Here is a 20,692-nt window from a genome sequence, read left to right on the forward strand (position 1 = left end):
GAGCTCTAGGGGCTAGTGGAGTCAAGGGATATGGGGAGAAGGCAGGCACGGGTTATTGATTGGGGACGATCAGCCATGATCACAATGGCCGAATGGCCTCCTCCTGCACCTATTTTCTGTTTCTATGGCAGTTCTCCATGCAATCGCACTTGAACGGACCACGTGCTCTGTCTCCTCTTCCAAACTCAAAGCACGATTCTCCCGCCTCCAACTGCCAGAGGATTCGGGCGGGAACGCAGCCCCGCCCCCAGCACAGGCTGCGCACCCAGACCACGCCCCCCGGACCAGCACCATGCCCCGCCTCCAGATCAAGCTCCACCCTAGGCCCCGCCCCCAGCACAGGCCGCGCACCCAGACCACGCACCCCGGACCAGCACCATGCCCCGCCTCCAGCTCAAGCGCCAACCCAGGCCCCGCCCCTTCACCGCTGACCACCAGAGGCACGAATGGGAAATATACTTGGCCCCGTCCCCAGCTCTGGCCCCGCCCTCTCCGCCACCAACCGTCACAGCACTCGAACGGGAAAAAGAGACAGAGTCCCGTTTATGGCTCCACCCCAGCAAATAAGCACCAAGGATTCGAGCGGTAGCGACTGGACCCTGTATCTGACCCCGACTCCATCGCCAGATTCCCCCTTCCCCCAGCACTGAGCCCGGCCCCATCTCTGATCCTGGCCGCACCCTCGGGCCGCACCTCCATCCACCTCAGGTTTATCTCTCTGGCTTCGCCCGGTCAAAGTGCAGAAGCTTGTGGCTCGCTGCTTCGTCAGGTCGGCTGGTTTCGGGCACCTGCGCGTGGTTTTCCTTCCCCGGGCTGAACAATGCACGTAAGCGTCCGGGACAGAGGGGCATGAATGGAGCAGCTTCAGGGCAGGAAGACTGGGGCCTTGTAGTTGGTGTAGGTGACAGACGGGTTACAGGATGGGGAACACCAGGGACTGTCTGAAAAGCTATATTAATTTTAAAAAGTAACTTAAGAAACTACGTCTGTCGTCTATGTTATCACTGTTTAAAATACTTTCCTTGTAAAAACCTCTGTGATTCAAGCTCAAGGCTCTCTTTGCTTCCCTCTGTGCCTTACCCATTACAACAGGTTTAAAAGGGTCTCCATGCTGTCTGCTACAGAGAAAGTAATCGCAGGTCCTCCTCAACTGCCTCCTCCCAGTGGTCAAAGAGTTACTCCCCAAACGGCATTTGTGCTTTCATTCACCTTGGGTATCTTGGCACATTGGGCATGATAGAATCATAGAGTCACACAAGGAAAATGAGGCCTTTGGCCCAAATTGTCCATGTTGACCTAGATGTCTCGCCTATGCTAGACCATCATCTGCTTTAAATATTGTTATAGTACCTGCATCAACTAACTACGTTCTCCAGCAGCTGATGTAAAGGAGGCCACATTGGGAGTACTGAATACAATAGCAGAAGTAGAGCATCCATCAATCTATTCAAATGTGCATTAAATTCGATTGTGTTATTTGTAGCCAGTTCTTCTACTGTTGACACCAATTGAACCAAAGCCCTATTACAGTTAATTCCTGAATATGATGTATCTTGTGATCAGTTTGATTCTCAAAACGCTTTCTGTAACAATGACAACTCTCAAGCAATCAACTGGCTGTGAATTGCTGAAATCTATCCATTCCCTCTTCTGATGCTGCCCGAGCAGCTGAGATCCTTCAGCCTTTTCTTTTAGCTCAAGATTCAGGCAATTGCAGTTTCTTGTGTCTACGTCTCTTTGTTACCTCCTTATACCCCCTTCACATCTTATTTACCTACTTTTCTTTGTGTCAGTAGCAAATTTTGCAACCATAATTTTGGCTCCTTCATACAAATCACTTTTCATAAATTGCAAAACTTGAAGCCCCAGTACTGCTCCCCTTTTATACTATTTGTTAACATTGCCAACAAGAAAAAGACCCATTTATCATTGCTCTCTTTCATGTCAGCATGAAAATCTTCTAACCATGACAATGTTATCACCTCACAACTGTAAGGAATGCATAATTCACTGAATCTAAAAATGTATTGTAGCTGCAGTGAATGCCACACACTTGTCTTGTGCCTTCCAGTGCAATATTCAATTGTTCAGAACACCTAAGGTATGATGCACAATAGATTGGGCCTTCATTTTTCAAATATAGAGAGAGTTTCTTCTGCAGTCATTTGTGTAGGTAAATGGATTGGGAGGGTTTAGAGAATTATGGGCCAAATGCATCTAGCCCAATATGTCAATTTGGTTGACATGCACAAGTTGACAAGCGGAAGGGTTGTACAGATCTGCGACTCTACATTAGCAAAGCTAGAGTGGTAAATAGGTAACTCATGGAGGTGAAGTGAGGAGTAATCTGGAATGATGGATGACTCGGAAGAAGTCGGGTCTTGCAGACTTCCAGTCTGGTGGTGGTGACGATGACAGTGGGATCAGAACGTGAATTCCCCCCCCCCCCCCCAACAAAACTAAAAAAGTGTTCATTATTGGATAGAAGGTAGGCTGCAAACATCAAAATGCTGATTGACTGGTTTGTTTAACTGATTTTCAATCTTTTGAGAGAGTATTAATTGATGATTTTATTCCAGCATTCAAAGAAGCTGATAAACTCTGTGGAGCATTGTGTGGATGATGCTTTGCAGGGGCTTGTGGCCTGGAATGTGGGAATGCAGCTTGTGCAGGGACATCGTATAGTGATCAGATCGGACCTGAAGAACCTCAAAGGCAAAGTTGCCTTGCTGTCTGGAGGAGGTTCTGGGCATGAACCAGCTCATGCAGGTATTTATCTTAGTATTGACATTAGTAGATCTCATTAAGATTTTAAACATTTGGGTAATTATAGATCCAGCTGATACACTTTTTCTGGGTGCTTTGGCTGGTAATGGTTTCACTTTTGAGTCACGTTGTTTTGAATTGAATCACCCACCCTCATTTTAAATGCTCGAAAGCAAGTTTGTGCAAGTAACTTCCACATCTATATCTTATGTACTTAAAAGTCTGATCTTGGATGTGTGTTTGTGTAGTGTGTGTTTGTTTGTTTGTGTATACTCACATCTTCGTGAAAAAACAACGCGGTAACGGTAACATTTTTACATATTCCGGTAGAGATTTTTCCCGTGGGGTCCAAAGTCGCCTTATCTGAAAATTTTATGCTTTAGTTCCCAAGTTATTACTGTCCTATCAGGGACACATGACAATAAATTCTCTTGACTCTTGACTTCAAAACTTTGAAATAAAAATGACTGTCTTTTGCTAATGACATGTCAATGGGTCTGCGTGCCCATCTTCCTTGCGCTGCGAGTGAGATCACCCCCCCCCCTCGTTATTCAAAAGATGCAGCCAGAGATGAAGTCGGGCCGCCTACTGAAGACTAAAGATCGTTGCTGAAGACTGCGGCGGCTTAACTCGCGGTCCTTTGGTCAATGCTCGCCCGCCCCCTCGCTCGGGGTCCTCGTGTCAGCGCTTGGTGGGGAGGTTGCTGCCGCTCTCTGTCTCTGCGCTCTGCCTCTACCCGCTGCCTTTGCCCTCTCCCCTGCCCTCGCTTCTGCCCTCTGTTTCTGCCCTGTGCCCCCGCCCTCTGCTCTCTGCCCCTGCCCAGCCCTCTGCTCTCTGCCCGCCCCCACCCTCTGCCTCTGCCCCTGCCCTCTCTCTGCCTCTGCCCTCTCTCCCTCTCTAGCCATGCCTGCGAGTTAGGGGCTATGCCTGAGTGGATAGGGCGGAGGATGGGGTAAAAGATTCAGATTCAACTTTAATTGTCATTGTCAGTGTACAGTACAGAGACAACAAAATGCAGTTAGCATCTCCCTGGAAGAGCGACATAGAATATGATTTCAATAAATAAATCTGTTTACATGCATACAGTCATAGACTTCTTTTGTTCCTGTGGGAGGAGTGTCTGGGGGGGGGGGGGGGTGATTGGCAGTCACCGAGGTACATTGTTGAGTAGTGTGACAGCGGCAGGGAAGAAGCTGTTCCTGGACCTGCTGGTCCGGCGACGGAGAGACCTGTAGCGCCTCCCGAATGGTAGGAGGGTAAACAGTCCATGGTTGGGGTGAGAGCAGTCCTTGGCAATGCTGAGCGCCCTCCGCAGACAACGCTTGCTTTGGACGGACTCAATGGAGGGGAGCGAGGAACCGGTGATGCGTTGGGCAATTTTCACCACCCTCTGCAGTGCTTTCCGGTCGGAGACAGAGCAGTTGCCATACCATACTGTGATACAGTTGGTAAGGATGCTCTCGATGGTGCAGCGGTAGAAGTTCACCAGGACCTGAGGAGACAGATGGACCTTCTTCAGTCTCCACAGGAAGAAGAGACGCTGGTGAGCCTTCTTGACCAGAGTTGAGGTATTGTGGGTCCAAGAGAGGTCATCGGAGATGTTGACCCCCAGGAACCTGAAGCTGGAAACACGTTCCACCTTCGTCCCGTTGATGTGGATGGGGGTGTGCGTGGAGCGTAAAAGGAGCGAATGAATAATATTAATATAATATCAGAGGGGGTGGTTAGTATATGTGTATGCGGCGGTTAGTGTGTGTGTGTGGGGAGGTGGTTAGTGCATATGTGTGTGTGACGTCGCAGGCCGCACCCCCCCCCCCCCCCCACCACACCTCACAACCATGCGTTGAGGGGATGGGACCAAAGGATCCCACTTGGTCTAGTAACTATTAAAAGTCTGATCTTGGATGTGTGTTTGTGTAGAATGTGTTTGTTTGTCTGTGTATAATCACATCTTCTCGAAAAAACGACGCGCCAACCGTAAAATCGTTACATACTCCGGTAGAGATTTTGTCCCGTGGAGTCCGAAATCGCCTTATCTGAAAATGTCATTCTTTGTGACAGTGTGTGTGGTGGGGGGGGGGGGGGGGTTTGGTGTGTATGTGTGTGCGTGCGCGGTGGTTAGTGTGTGTGACGCCGCAGGCTGCCCCCCCCCCACCCCGCAACCGTGTGTTGAGGGGACAGGACCCAACGGGTCCCACTTGGTCTAGTGAAATATAAAACTAAGGCCTTGGTTGACTAATAAGGTGCATTAAATGAACTTAATTTTAATATATAATTTATTAATATGTCCATAAAAATGGTGGTCCTTACATTTAGTTTGGAGATACAGCGTGGAAACAGGCCATTCGGCCCACAGAGTCTGCGCTGACCAGCGATCCCTGTACACCAGCGCTATCCTACACATTAGGGACAATTTTCTATTTTTACCAAAACCAATTGACCTATAAACCTGTACACCTTTGGAGTGTGGGAGGAAACCGGAGCATACGGAGAAAACCCACATGGTCACAGGGAGAACCAATGCTGTACAGACAGCACCCGTGGTCAGGATCGAAACTGGGTCTCTGGCGCTGTAAGGCAGCAAGTCTACCGCTGCGCCAGTATGCCGCCCTTTATTTTTCCGCCATCCTCCAATCAGAAAAACAATCATCACAACTCTTCAGATTAAAACATTGTCATGTAAATATTCTGTATTAAAGCCTTGTTTAAAATCCTTGCTCTTATTTTTATTTGAGACTGCACAGCATATATGAATGTATATACAGTGCCCTCCACAATGTTTGGGACAAAGACCCATTATTTATTTATTTGCCTCTGTACTCCATAATTTGAGATTTGTAATAGAAAAAAATCAGATGTGGTTAAAGTGCATATTGTCACATTTTTATAAAGGTCGTTTTTAAACATTTTGGTTTCACCATGTAGAAATTACAGCAGTGTTTATACAATGTCCCCCCATTTCAGGGCACCATAATGTTTGGGACACAGCAATGTCATGTAAATGAAAGTAATCATGTTTAGTACTTTGTTGCACATCCTTTGCATGCAATGACTGCCTGAAGTTTGCGATTCATGGACATTACCAGTTGCTGCGTGTCTTCTCTGGTGATGCTCTGCCAGGCCTGTATGGCAGCCATCTTTAGCTTATGCTTGCTTTGGATTCAGATTGGGTGATTTACTCGGCCACTCAAGAATTGACTATTTTTTAGCTTTGAAAAACTCCTTTGTTGGTTTAGCAGTATGGGATCATTGTCTTGCTGTAGAATGAACTGCCGGCTAATTTATTTGAACTTGAGCAGATAGGATGTGTCTATACACTTCAGAATTCATTATACTACTACCATCAGCAGTTGTATCATCAATGAAGATAAGTGAGCCAGTACCTTAAGCAGCTATACATGCCCAGGCCAGAACACCCCCACCACCGTGTTTCACAGATGAGGTGGTATGGTTTGGATCTTAGGCAGTTCCTTTTCTCCTCCATACTTTGCTCTTGCTATCATTCTGATATGTTAATCTTCATCTCATCTGTTCACAAAACCCTTTTTCGGAACTGTGGTTGCTCTTTTAAGTACTTCTTGGCAAACTGTAACCTGCCCATCCTATCTTGCACTGTAGCCTCTCTATTTCTGTTCATGAGGTCTTCCGCAGACAGTGGTCATTGACAAATCCACACCTGACTCCTGAAGAGTGTTTTTGATCTGTCGGACAGGTGTTTGGGGATTTTTCTTTATTATAGAAAGAATTCTTCTGTCAACAGTTGTGGAGGTCTTCCTTGGCCTGCCAGTTCCTTTGCGATTGGAAAGCTCACTAGTGCTCTCTTTCTTAATGATGTTCCAAACAGTTGGCTTTGGTAAGCCTAAGATTTGGTTGATGTCTCTAACAGTTTTATCCTTGTTTCTCAGTCTCATAATGGCTTCTTTGACTTTCATTGGCACAACTTTGGTCCTCATGTTGATAAACAGCAATAAAAGTTTCCAAAGGTGGTGGAAAGACTAGGTGCTGAGAGCTCTCTTGTCCCTGCATTAAGGAGGCAATTAAACACACTTGAGCAATTACAAACACCCAAACATTATGGTGGCCTGAAATGGGGGGGACTTTGTATAAACACAGCTGTAATTTCTGTATGGTGAAACCAAAATGTATAAAAATATCCTTTAATAAAATCTGACAATGCACTTTAACCACATGTGATTTTTTGTTCTATTACACATCTGAAATTGTGGAACTGGATTACATTCCTCGGAACTGGATTACATTCACAGTAACTCGGAACTGGATTACATTCACATTACGTTCTGGACAACAGACAAATACAGCTCGCAGTACTAAGTACTTCTGGACTATTTCATGAATGGCAAATGTTTTAATCTGAAGATGATGTAATATTTTTAATACAAATGAAAATAAAGCAAATATTGTGATTATAATAGAATTGTTTCCAATAAAGGGCACCATGAGAGTTGGTCATTAGCAGAATTGTTGTTTGTTTAATATGCTGGGACTATAGATATACATATTAAAAAAACTGTACCCCAACAGTAGTTTGAACCCTCTAAATAAGAAAAAATAAATTTTGTTTTAAGTGTTGGTGCTTGTTTTCAGAGACTGTCATTGGATTTTGGCAAATTCTTTTTATTCAGGCTATGTTGGAGCAGGAATGTTGACTGCTGCGATTGCAGGGGATGTCTTCACTTCTCCCCCAACTGGAAGTATTGCAGCAGCGATCCGAACTGTAGTCAGAGCAGGAGCAGGTATGTACACTATGAAACAGAATGAGGTCTTCAAGATGGCTTTTTGAGGGCTACCATTTACATTGAACAGATTGCAGTTACATTAAACAAAATTCTGTGTGTCAATCTTTCTCATCAACAAGTTGGATGCAATGTAATCAAATTTAGTGTCATTAGATTTAGTGTCATTTAGATGTACAACTTCTTCCAAGTTACATGTAAATATTGTGACATGTTATGGCCCAGTTTTCATGAGAACAAACTCTTGGGGAAAACCCCAAATTAAATTCCATCATTGAGTTCCTGCTTACTGCTTGTTCAGCCTACCATCTTACTATTCAGATTGGTTGCAATAATTGGAGAATCAGCTTCATGTCCAGTTGTGAATCTCTGCCTTTTGCAAAGAAATAGTATATGTAGCCAGCTCAAAATATAATCATGATCTTTTATCAATTTTTTGGTATCCAATTCCTTCCAATATACATCAACTGTAGTATCAGCTGATATACAGTGCCCTCCATGATCTTTGGGACAAAGACCCATCATTTATTTATTTGCCTCTACTCCACAATTTGAGATTTGTAATAAATAGAGCCAGGATTTTGCCATAAATGCCATGTGCCTTTTCATGCTTTTTAAAAATTATTTCAGGAAGATAATGCCTTTTTCACGATTGAGTGCCTAAATCAGCCGTTTGTTGCCATTTTAAAGTAACGTACAAGAAAATTTACAGCACCAGGGCAAAACCCGGTTGTAAGTGGGTGTTAAGTGGTGATTGGAGAAGGGTGCGTGGGAAAAGGTCCAGTCTTTGCAGACTGGAGTCATGCTTTAAGTAGGTGTGAAGTGGGGAAGGATCTAGTAGGTGGGGAAGGATCTAGTCCTTTCAAACTGGAGTCAAGCTGTGAGTAGGTGTGAAGTGTTGGTTGGGGATGGGGTGTGGGGTAAACATAGAAACATAGAAATTAGGTGCAGGAGTAGGCCATTCGGCCCTTCGAGCCTGCACCGCCATTCAATATGATCATGGCTGATCATCCAACTCAGTATCCCGTACCTGCCTTCTGTCCATACCCTCTGATCCCCTTAGCCACAAGGGCCACATCTAACTCCCTCTTAAATATAGCCAATGAACTGGCCTCGACTACCCTCTGTGGCAGAGAGTTCCAGAGATTCACCACGCTCTGTGTGAAAAAAGTTCTTCATTGTTGTGCAGAAAATTAGAGATAAAGTTGCATGCATCAAAATATGGATCTCAATAGACGAGACAACCAATGTTGTGGGGAGATATGTTGCCAATGTGGTCATCGGTAAACTGGAGGCAGGTCAACCATCAAAGGAGTATTTCTTGACATTGGAAGTATTGGAGAAGTCAAAAAGCACAACTATTGCTCAGTTGTTTACATCTTCATGTGCTGTACTTTGTACTTGCTCCTGGCGATGTAGGTAAAGACATACAAGGAAAATGTGAGAGGTGTATTTTAGCTAACAAACCTTGAAGTACAAAACATAGCTAAATTTCTCAAAGGTAGTTGTAATGCACAAGATATCAACATGAATGTAGAGTTTGTAGCTTGTTTCAGGAATGCACCAGTGACCTCAGCTGGGGTAGAAAGATGTTTTTCACAACTGAAGCATATTCTGTCTGACAGACGGCATAGTTTAACACCAGATAATTTGGAAAAAATACTAGTAGTTATGTGCAACCAGGCAATAATGTAGTATACTTTTATAATTATCATTTTTAACCATATTTTGGTGGTGGAAATGCATGCTGTAAACAAGTGTACAGACACTGTCTGGTCCTTAAGTCCGCTTTAGTCATCAGTCATAATAGCACGGTACAATACAATACAATTGCTGCAGCACATCAGAATATGTAAACATAACACAGAACAGGAGATAAAAGTTCACTGTGTCTATATACGTTTGCCCGGCGCAACTGTAGGTTGCCAATGACACCCGGGCAACAGCTAATTTCGAGCCCTGATTAAGAAGAAAGAGAGCACTGGTGAGCTTACGAGTTGCAAAGGGACTGACATGCCAAGAAGACCTACACAGCTGATGACGAAATACTTCTCTCTATAATAAAGGAAATCCCTCAAACATCTGTCCGACAGATCAGAAACACTCCGCCAGAAGACTTCATGAACAGAAATACAGAGGCTACACTGCAAGATGCAAACCACTGGTTAGCCGCAATAATAGGATGGCCGGGTTACAGTTTGCCAAGAAGTACTTAAAAGAGCTACCACAGTTCTGGATAAAGGTCTTGTAGACAGATGAGACGATTAAGTTATATCAGAGTGATGGCAAGAGCAAAGTATGAAGGAGAGAAGGAACAGCCCAAGATGCAAAGCATACCACCTCATCTATGAAACACGGTGGTGGGGATGTTTTGGCCTGGGCATGTATGGCTGCTGAAGGTACTGGCTCACTTATCTTCAGTGATGATACAACTGCTGATGTTAGTAGCATAATGAATTCTGAAGTGTATAGACACATCCAATCTGCTCAAGTTCAACCAAATGCCTCAAAATTCATTGGCCCGCAGTTCATTCTACAGCAAGACAATGATCCCAAACATGCTGCTAAAGCAACAAACAAGTTTGTCAAAGCTAATAAATGGTCAATTCTTGTGTGGCCAAGACAATCACCTGATCTGAACCCAATTGAGCATGCCTTTAAAATGATGAAGAAAAACTAAAGGGGACTCGCCCCCAAAACAAGCAAAAGCTAAAGATCGCCTCAATACAGGCCTGGCAGAGCATCACCAGAGAAGACATGCAGCAATTGGTGATGTCCATGGATCGCAGATTTCAAGCAGTCATTGCATGCAAAGGATATGCAACAAAATACTAAACATAACTACTTTAATTTACATGACATTGTTGTGTCCCAAGCATTATGGTACCCTGAAATGGGGGGGGGGACTATGTACAAACACTGTTGTAATTTCTACATGGTGAAACCAGAATGGATAAAAGTGGCCTTTATTTAGATCTGACAATGTGCACTATCTGGACAACAATCCCTGGTCTTCACTGACATTTTCAATCTGTCACTGGCCCAGGGTGTTGTCCCCACTTGCCTCAAGACATCAACCATCGTGCCAGTGCCCAAACAATCAGCTACGTCTCAACGATTTCCGCCCAGTGGCACTCACCCCTGTCATTGCAAAGTGCTTTGAGCGGCTGATCTTGGCTCACCTCAAAGCCAGCCTCCCCCCCACACTGGACACCCAACAGTTTGCCTACCGGACCAACAGGTCTACAGAGGACGCCATATCAGCGGCCCTACACTCTGCCCTGACCCACCTGGACAACAACAACTCCTACATCAGGTTGCTGTTCATTGATTTCAGCTCTGCCTTTAACGCTGTCATTCCCGCCAGCTTGATCACCAAACTCAGCGGACTTGGCATCTCCACCTCCCTCTGCAATTGGATACTGGACTTCCTCACCAACAGACCACAGTCTGTTAGGGTCAACAACCTCACCTCCTCCACTATAACAGGGCTGTGTGCTCAGCCCTCTCCTCTACTCCCTCTTCACCCATGACTGCATCCCTAAGAATGGATCCAACGCCATCATTAAATTTTGCTGACGACACCACGGTGGTAGGACTGATTAGTGACAACGACGAGTCATCCTACAGGGATGAGGTCCAGCACCTGACAGCCCTGGTGTGCCAACAATAACCTCGTCCTCAACTCCAAGAAGACGAAGGAAATTATTGTCGACTTCAGGAAGATCAGAGGGGGAAGACATACCCCCATCCACATAAACGGGACTGAGGTGGAGCGCGTCTCCAACTACAAATTCCTCGGGGTACACATCTCGGAGGATCTGTCCTGGTCCCTCAACACCTCCAAGCTGATCAAAAAGGCGCAGGAGCGCCTTTACTTCCTGAGGAGGCTCAAGAAAGCTCACCTGTCCCCCCAGATCCTGACCAACTTTTACCGCTGTACCATCGAAAGCATCCTGACCACCTGCTTCACGGTATGGTACACCAGTTGCACTGTAGCGGACAGGAAGGCACTACAACGGGTGGTGAAAACCGCGCAGTACATCATCAGTGCCCCGCTCCCTGCCATGGATGCCCTACACCGAAAACGGTGTCTGAGACGGGCCGGGAAGATCATTAAAGACCCCTCCCACCCCAACCATGGACTGTTTGCCCTCCTCCCATCAGGGAGGCGGTTCAGGAGCCTCAGGTCTCGAACTAGTAGGATGAGGAACAGCTTCTACAATAATACCATCACATTGCTGAACTCGGAGTCCCGCCGATAGATTTCTCCAGTCCCTCCGTCCACATTGCTTGATTATTCTGTATTTTTATTTCTATATTGCACTACTACTACGGACTGACGCTAAACTGCATTTCGTTGTACCCATACTTGTATTTGTGCAATGACATTAAAGTTGAATTGAATTGAATTGAATAACCACATGTGATTTTGTTCTATTACAAATATCAAATTATGGGGTACAGAGGCAAATAAATAAATGATGGTTCATTGTCCCAAACATTATGGAAAGCTCTGTACCTAATAGTTTTCATCAAAGTTTTGCCTATCCTTTCTATTACCTCCCAACAGCACAATGTCCATTTTTTTTTCATGTTTCCATGATATACTTTGGGACATTGCCAGTTATCTACATAACAGATTTGGTATTCCTTAATGCCTGGGAAGAATTATTAGCTTAAATTTGTTGGGTGTATGTGAATTAAAACTACTGTGATACATTTTAAAGGTCTGTTTCTCTCAACTTTATATCCAGCTGGTGTACTGCTGATTGTCAAGAACTATACTGGGGATCGGTTAAATTTTGGCTTGGCACTAGAGGAGGCAAAAATGGAGGGAATTCCTGTGGAGATGATTATTATAGCTGACGATTGTGCCTTTACTAGGCAGAAGAAAGCTGGGAGAAGGGGCCTATGTGGCACCGTTCTCATACATAAAGTAAGTCTATGTACTCTTATTTCTTTGAAGCGCTTTCAATCCTGAGCCTTCGAATAGTTTTAAGGAAGAAATAGTTAGCTACTTGATAATGTGGCAAAAGGTTAAAGTCTGCTATATTAAGTATGCTAATATGAAGGCATCAATTTCACATGATTGCTAATGGAATTGGAAGATTTTTAAAAGAATACTGAAGAAAACACTAGACTGCTCTGGAAATATTTCCTTTTTTTGAGAACTGTAATTGTCGCAAAACACTAAAATGTGATTATTATTCTGTTGTCAAGGATGGGTTAACATGGGTATAATAAATTGATTCATCTTAAGTTTGCCTTTGGTAGACACCTTGGTCTAATGGGTACATTATTCATTTAAATATGCTAATGAATAAAGAATATACAGATGTTCTCCCTCTGAACTCAGGATGAGCTTGTACTCTTGTTGGGTTATCACCAACTGGTGTGCTTGCTGTCTGGAGAAACAGCCTTGGATGCATAGTGAGCCTCAACGGTTCACTCATTGCCAACTGCATTCTTATGGCACTGGGTGGATAATAGTGTGCTCACCTTGGACTGTCCGACTAGCATTGTGGCTTCCAGAATCATGTAAAGCTCGCAAATAGATCTTGGAGCACAGCTGTCTGCTCCCTGACTGCAGCACTGATGTATCATGGAACACCAAGCTCATGTCCCAAGGAATTTATCTTCTGCCGGGTTAGCAGAGGGCAAGAAATCTGGGACTCTTCAAGAGAGTCAGAATTCTGCCTCAGCAGTGTATTTCTTTGGCATTGCCTGGCTCAGAAAAAAAAAAAAACTTTGGAAAACTAGGAGTGCTACTTTGCAGTGGTGAAGGATCAAGAGTGAAACATTGCCTATGATTCTTCTTGCCTTGCATCTGTTCTCAAGATATTGTAAACATCGCCTCCTCCAATTAATTGAGTCGGACTCTATACCTACCTGATAATTAAGCATTTCCAATCTCTTCAAATCAATGCTAATGATTGATTCAGTTCAATCTCCATGGCGTCAAGTCCACTTCCCCTCTTATCTGACTATAGGCCACTAAAGCCAGATTTGTCCCTGTGAAATTGTTCCTTTCTAATGTTTATAGTTGTGATGCTGACATCTGCGATAATGATCATGTAGGCCCAAGTCCATGTGCAACCTCTGCCACAGAGGTTCCATCTCTCAGCCAACACCAGCAGCTTGTTTCTGGTAGTTATCTGCCTCTCAGAACTCACAAGACTCCACCCTTCAGGAAGGCCAAAGAAAAGCTTTTTTTTTTTTTTTTTTTGGTGCTTCAGCAACAGTCATGGCTAAGTTATAGTATATTGTTATCAACTGTGCTTCTTGGTTATAGTCATAGAGCCTGCTGCCAAATACACCACTGCAGTTAAATGAAGGTGTGCTACAGTGGAATGAATATATATCCTGCAGACAATGAGCTTCCCTTAGTGTCTGAAACTTAGTTGCTCAGCATAAATCAATTCAAGGACATTTTCCTGTAGAGGAGTTAACCAACTATGCCCTAATGGTCACCCCAGTTTATATCGTTAAAAACTAGTTCATGCCAGCGACCTTCTACAATAAAGCACAAATGCTGGAAATGACGAGTATGAACACGTGTCTTCCATAATTGTGTGGAATAGTCACATGTCTGGATTATTGGTCTAAAGCTCTGTCTGTTCATTCAATGCCATAAACACTATGCCACTCCGTAGACAATAAGGAGCTTACTGCCTCTAAGAAGAAAGATGAAGTTGGTAACTCCACCTTTGGTAGCTGCACCAGCAGCTCATTAGACCATGAGCTCTGGAATTCCATCCCCAAACCTTTCCAACTTTCTACTTCTTTCTTCCTCTGAGGCATTCCTTTAAGAACGACCCTAATGTGTCCTTCTGTGTCTTGCTATCAATTCTGATTAATAACATTCCTGCAATGCACCATGGGATGGTTTATTATGGAAGTGCAAGCAGTGGTTGTTGTAATCCAATTGTTGCCTTCAGTTTCAGTACCAGTGCATGGTATCTGGGCACAACTTTGCTGCCCAGCTATTGATTTGGTGGACAGTTTCTTCCACAGATCCACACCCTATACATTTGGCAAACGGTACTTTACATGTGTAATTAGTATTTGAAAAAAACATTAAGAAGATAAATCGCCTATCCAATTTCTACTCCAGTCTGTTGTAACAGGCTAGATTCTATTACTCTCTCAGAACAACTTTTAAAGTAGCCGGCAAGGGTTATAGTTTTAGAATAGGTATTTTCAAATATTACCTCTTGCAAGATTACTGTACATGGGCAGCAATCAGTGACATTGGTATTGCAAATGGTGCTAAGAGAGCAGTATTATCGCAGCCAGATAATAAGAGGCAAAATGAGCATAGAGTATGTAATCGAAGCCGGTAAACAGCATGGAAAGGCTAACGATTCAATTAGTGGGAAGAAGCAATGAAAATTAATTGAATAATAAAAGAATGAAGAAAATTCTTCAATGGCTCGTTTGTAATCGTGTATGTCTTTCCGTTGACTGGTTAGCAAGCAACAAAAGCTTTTCACAGTAACTCAGTACACATGACAATAAACTAAACTAAACTAACTCCATGCTGGTTCTTACTTTTGTTTTATTGACCTATCTTTGCTGTTGACAGATAGCTGGAGCCATGTCTCAAATGGGAAAGTCATTGAATGAAATTGTAGTGAAACTGAATGCCACTTTAAGTAAATTAGGTAAGTGGAAACCAAGTAGGTTGTAGAAACAGTTAATATTTCAAGGCAATGATGTTTCATCAGAATGACCAATCTCTGCAAAATTTGCCTGACTTCTGAGAATTTCAAACATTTTCTGGTTTTATTTCAGGTGTTTGTTTTACTTCAACTACTACTACTAATAATGTTTCTCCAGCTGCAGGGTCTTGACATAAAATGTTCACTGTCCATTTCCCTCCACAGTTGCTGCACGACTCACTGAGTTCCTCTAGCAGATTGTCGTTTGCGCAGTTTAGAAAGCGTTTCTGTGGGATTGCAGAAGTCTGAGGGGCCCTAAGAAAACAATCAGATTGCATCAACTGCCCGATAGATTAATGAGATTTTGTACCTTTGCAGAACAGAGCAGTGAGAGATTTCAAAAGGCATCTGTTGGATTGGGTGAATGATCAATGATCAAAATTGGATAATAGAGCAGCCAATAAAAAGAAGGCAAGGTGTAGTGGAACGGCGGTATTGGGAGAGAGGCGGTGTGGGGTTGAAGTACGGTGTGGAGGGCAAGTGCGAGGCTTCAGGTCAAGGGATCGGCCAGAAGGTAAAGGTACATTCTGCTGATTCTTGTGTGTCATTTGTTGTGCTTTTTATTTCCTCTTGGTTTTTGTGCAATGGTGATGTCAGGTAGACTGGAACAGAGCTCCTACTGCAGCATGTGGGAAGTCGGGGAAACTGCTGGTGTCCCTGACGACTACACCTGTGGGAATCGTGTCTAGGTGCAGCTTCTTAAAGACGGCATTAGGGAAATGCAGCTGGATGACCTTGGGATCATTTAGGAGAATGAGCTTCATAGATAGGAGTGAGAGCGAGGTGGTAACGCCAAATATATAGGAAGAGAGTAGCTGGGTGACCATGAAGAAAGGGTGTAGATAGAGAGTGCAGGTGACCCCTATGGCCACCCTTTGGATGCTGTTGGGTAGAATGACTCGTTGATGGTGAGTAGCAGTCTGGTCTGTGGCACTGAGCCTGGCTCTGAGGCATAGCGTGGAAGGTAGGACAGATGATGCCTGGCCGAGGATTGGGATTGTTTCTGGACCTGTACAAGGGAGATGGGTTGCATCTAAACTGGAGGCGAACCAATATCCTGACATGGTAGGTTTGCTGGTGTTATACAGCTGGGTTTAAACCAGATTGGTAGGGCGGGGGAGGAATCCAACACAGGACTGAGGCAGGTGAGAGGCTGAATGTCAGTATGGAAGGTGATGAAAGAAATTTCAGTGGACAGAATGGCCAGGAGTGAGGAAGGACTATTGGATTGAATTGCATTTATTTCAATGCGAGAGGCATGATGGGCATGGTACATGGACTGGCTTGTTGTAGCCGTTATGGAAACCTGGCTGAGAGGGACAGGACTGGGAGCTTAATGCTCCAGGGTACGGATGCTACTACATAAGAGATAGAGGCGGGAGAAATAGAAGAGGGGGATTTAGTGGAATGTCATGGCAGTAGTCTGAGATTATGTTACTGATGGTTCATCCAGTGAGGCAAAATGGATGGAGCGGAACAATAAAATGGGGGTGATCACCCTGTTATGTGTGTAATTTAGGTCCCAAAATAAACAACAGGAATTAGAAGAACAAATGTGCCAAGAGATTCAAGGCAGCTGCAAAGCTAATAAGGTTGTCAAGGAAAATCCTAAGTGGTTTCATAAGTACATTAAAGGAAAGAGGGTAACTCGAAAGAGAATGGGACCACTCAAAAACTGAAACGGCCATCTCTGTGTGGAGCTGCAAGAGATTGGCAAGCTCCCCAATGAGCATTTCTCCACTGTTTTTAACCATGGAGAAATACATGAAGATTGGAGAACTTGGACAGTTGATGTTGATGTCCCCATTTTGCATCCTGATACCATTCGTGGATGGTGGGTGTAGAAGGATGCAAGCCATAGATGATTTGCTGCATTGGTGCTGTTAATCCATAATTGCTTCTTATGCACTGTCAACCTTATGACACTCTGCTCAATTATCTCTTGAGCATAATTATAGAATGAACATTACATAAAGATCATATAGGAGATAGATTAATTTGACAAATGAAGAGTTAGTTGCCAGATGTCACATCCTTTGGATGGTATGTTAATTCAATGCCACTCTACAGTCTGTTCCACTCTACCCATAGCATTATGACTGATCCAGTTTTTGGTATGCAATCTACCTTCATGCCTTTTCCTCATAATTCTCAATCCTTCCAACTGTCTTATTTTTGGTATAAGAGCTGCTGTTGTTTAACTTCAGCTTCAATGTACGTCTTTGATATGGATCCATTGGAAGCAAAATAATGTGCATTTTCTCTTGTTCATGTTCTAATTTGTTCTTTTGTCTTTATTCTCCTCAGGTACAATGGGAATCTGCTTGTCACCTTGTAGCGTCCCTGGATCTGTGCCAACCTTCCACTTGGAACCAGATGAAATGGAACTTGGACTGGGTAAGAGTTTATTCAAAGAACAAAGCTTTGGTTTACTCCTATCCTCTATTTTACCTGAGATTAACAGCATCATTGCAGCTAATCCAGTCTTGCATCCTTCCACACCCACCATCTCTGAATGGTATCTGGAAGTAAATTCAGGACACGATCATTGGTGAAATTTGGTGTGCACTGTAATACCGTAAACATAGCTTGGCATGTTTACGAAGAAATGCCTTCTTCCTGAAATACTGAGCTTGGAGGTAAACCCAGATAGTTAATGCTAAAAAAATGTATAATATACGCAAGTCATTCACTTCCTGATGGTGCTCCACTATTCAATTAGATTATAGATGACCTTTCTCTACTGTGTCACTTTTGTGCACTGATCCCATATCCCATGATCCCCTTAATACCTTAAAATCTATCAGCCACCATGGTCCCCTCAAAGAATTCCAAGGATTCATTACCTTTTTAATGGAGACATTTCCAAATGGCCAATTCTAGATTCTCACCCAGGGAAATATTAACATTTCCTTTTAAGCCCCTTGTGAAATTTGCACCCTTCAATAAGAGAGCGTACAGGACTAGTCTGCATAATCTCTCCTCAAATAACAAATCTTTTGTTCCAGCAATTACCATCAGTATATCCTTTTGAGGGTTGAGATGTGCCATACCTTTGCCTTCATATTTACTTGATTCACCAGCTTATTAACATTCCCAAGGAAAACTAGGTACCCCTGAATGCCAACATATTTTTTTCCTACTAATTCAGCAAATTAGCAAGATCATCATCTTGCATTTTTTCAGGAATCATTCTATCTGCCATATCCTTGCCCATTTATCTAGTCTGTTTATATCCTCTGTTGCTGTTCTACATCATCTTTGCATCCCAGATGACTGCTGATCTTGGTATCATTTGTTAATATCTTCAATCCTTCCTCCAAATCTCCAACAGCTGAGGCTGCAGGACTGTTCTCTGCAGCACATTGATGATCAAAGCCTGCCAATGGAAACTTGATTCCTTTAATTGTATTCTTTGTTTTTCTGTGCACTAATTAATCCTCAGTTTGTGTTTATGTATCTAATTTTATTACCTGGTCTTTTGGGTTGCACCATGTTGAAGGCTTCTGAAAGCCCACATTAATTGCTTTGCCTTATCTTTTAATCTAATTATAATGCAAACAAATCTAATAGATTTATCAAATAGAATTTCATTATTTGTAATGTACTTTGACTCTGCACAATCCTTTATTGTTTAGGTATCCATGGAGAAGCTGGCATTGAGCGGATAAAGGTAAGAGCTTTAGTTAGTTAAGCACAAAGAGCTGGAGTAATCTGTGGAAGGAATGGATAGGTGATGCTTCAGGTTGGGTGCGTTGAGTCTCAGGGCCCTGAAGAAGGATCCTGACCCAAAATGTTGTTTATACATTCCCTCCACAGATGCTGCCCGACCCACTGAGTCATTCCAGCACATTGTGTTTTATTCAAGATTCCAGCATCTGCAGTTCCTTGTGTCTCCATTTTAAACAGTGAAATATATTCAGGGATGGTAGCCTCATTTCTGAGCTATGGTGTAAATTAGAAGGGATAAAATAATTACTGTAAAATACCTCTGCTTTCCTATTACAACAGAAACAAAACTGTGCATCACTTTACCTGCACTGTGTAACACCATCTCTTCAAAATGCTTAGCAGATTACTTAGATATATGCCACTGCTTATCTACTTTTAAATGCTTTGAGTGATGCAGTATCAGGGATTCCCCATGTTCCTTCCTTCATTATTGGGTTAGTGTTGTGTTATGAGCAAGGTTTCCTGAAATCATTAGCCTTTATTTAATTACATGGAGCTATTAATATACTTCTAATAGGTGGCTGTGACCCAGCGAGAGCACTTTGAATTGGAAACTTGTGGAAGCAAAATGTTCTTGAAACCTAAGGACTAATTAAGGTTGATGGTGCCAAGTACATTGCCAGATGTCACATTCTTCGAATGGTATGTTAATCCAATGCCACTCTACGGCCCATGACACAGTTTTGAAGATTTTTCGGCTTGGATGATCAAGATTAATGTTTAATCCAGGATCATTAATCCAATAAAATTAATTAATGTTATTACAATGTTATTTGAGAGGCTATGCAAAGATACCAGAGAACAGTAATGCCAAAGAACACCTTTGGCATTACACTTGTCACCATCAACCTTAATTAGTCCTTAGGCTTCAAGAACATTTTGATTCCACAACTTTCCAATTCAAAATGATCTCGCTGAGTCACAACTGCCTATTAGAAGTATATCAACAGCTTCATGTTATTAAATAAAGTCTAATTCCTTGTATGTGAATACTTGGCCAATAAACTTATTCATTCATTCAATATGCGATATAGGTTGTCTTTTCCATATTATCATTACTACTCTCTTGTCCCTTTCAAATTCATCCACGTTTTGTTTTTGTGATGTCAATGACACTTCGCTCAATTCCTCACATTATTAGGATAATCATTTGTTATCTCTTCTTGCAGATGATATCAACTGATGAAGTTGTTCAAAAGATAATTGATCACATGCTGGATCCCACCAATGAGTCTCATCTCAGTTTGCAAGCAGGTAAGTACTCCTTCATTCTTGATTAAGGAACAGCTAGTCTGTGTTAACCCTTGATATATTTTTCATGAAACTAACAGCAAATTCGCTCATGAAAAAATATACAAATGCTGGAGTAACTCAGCGAGCCAAGCAGCATCTAGACGACATGGACAGGTGGCATTTTAAGTCAAGACTCAAAACATCACCTGTCCATGTCCTCCAGAGATGCTGCCTGAATCGCTGAGTTAATTCAGCACTTTGTGTGTTTCTTTTGGATATCAGCATCTGCAATTCCTTGTTTCGACGATTTTCGTCATGTTCATCACCACTGAAAAGTGTGGAAGTCACCAAGGAACATCATCTCAACCCACAAAAAATTGGTAACTCATCAGATGTTTCTGAAAACTCCTAGCAGCCTAATCATCCAGTGTGTTAAATGTAACAATCATTGATCACTGGTTCTGAGGAGATGCATCATAAAAT

General features: G+C 43.0%; 1 protein-coding gene across 3 annotated transcripts in view; it reads left to right on the forward strand.

Moving 5' to 3' along the window:
• The first annotated feature begins 430 nt into the window (after positions 1–430).
• tkfc (triokinase and FMN cyclase) overlaps positions 431–20,692 on the forward strand; it is a 35,679-nt gene continuing 15,417 nt past the window's right edge. Inside the window, exons 1-8 of one of the 3 annotated variants that reach the window (XM_033039144.1) lie at positions 431–826; positions 2,580–2,769; positions 7,410–7,520; positions 12,278–12,459; positions 15,109–15,187; positions 17,552–17,641; positions 18,883–18,917; positions 20,146–20,230. In XM_033039144.1, coding sequence (XP_032895035.1) covers positions 821–826; positions 2,580–2,769; positions 7,410–7,520; positions 12,278–12,459; positions 15,109–15,187; positions 17,552–17,641; positions 18,883–18,917; positions 20,146–20,230 — 778 coding nt within the window. In that variant the 5' untranslated portion in view covers positions 431–820. Of the gene's footprint in view, positions 827–852; positions 2,489–2,579; positions 2,770–7,409; positions 7,521–12,277; positions 12,460–15,108; positions 15,188–17,551; positions 17,642–18,882; positions 18,918–20,145; positions 20,231–20,692 lie in introns of those variants that run through there. The other 2 variants (XM_033039145.1, XM_033039146.1) reach the window with 2 other exon arrangements.

This window comes from Amblyraja radiata, chromosome 20 (assembly GCF_010909765.2).
Source record: "Amblyraja radiata isolate CabotCenter1 chromosome 20, sAmbRad1.1.pri, whole genome shotgun sequence".
Classification (NCBI taxonomy): Eukaryota; Metazoa; Chordata; class Chondrichthyes; order Rajiformes; family Rajidae; genus Amblyraja; species Amblyraja radiata.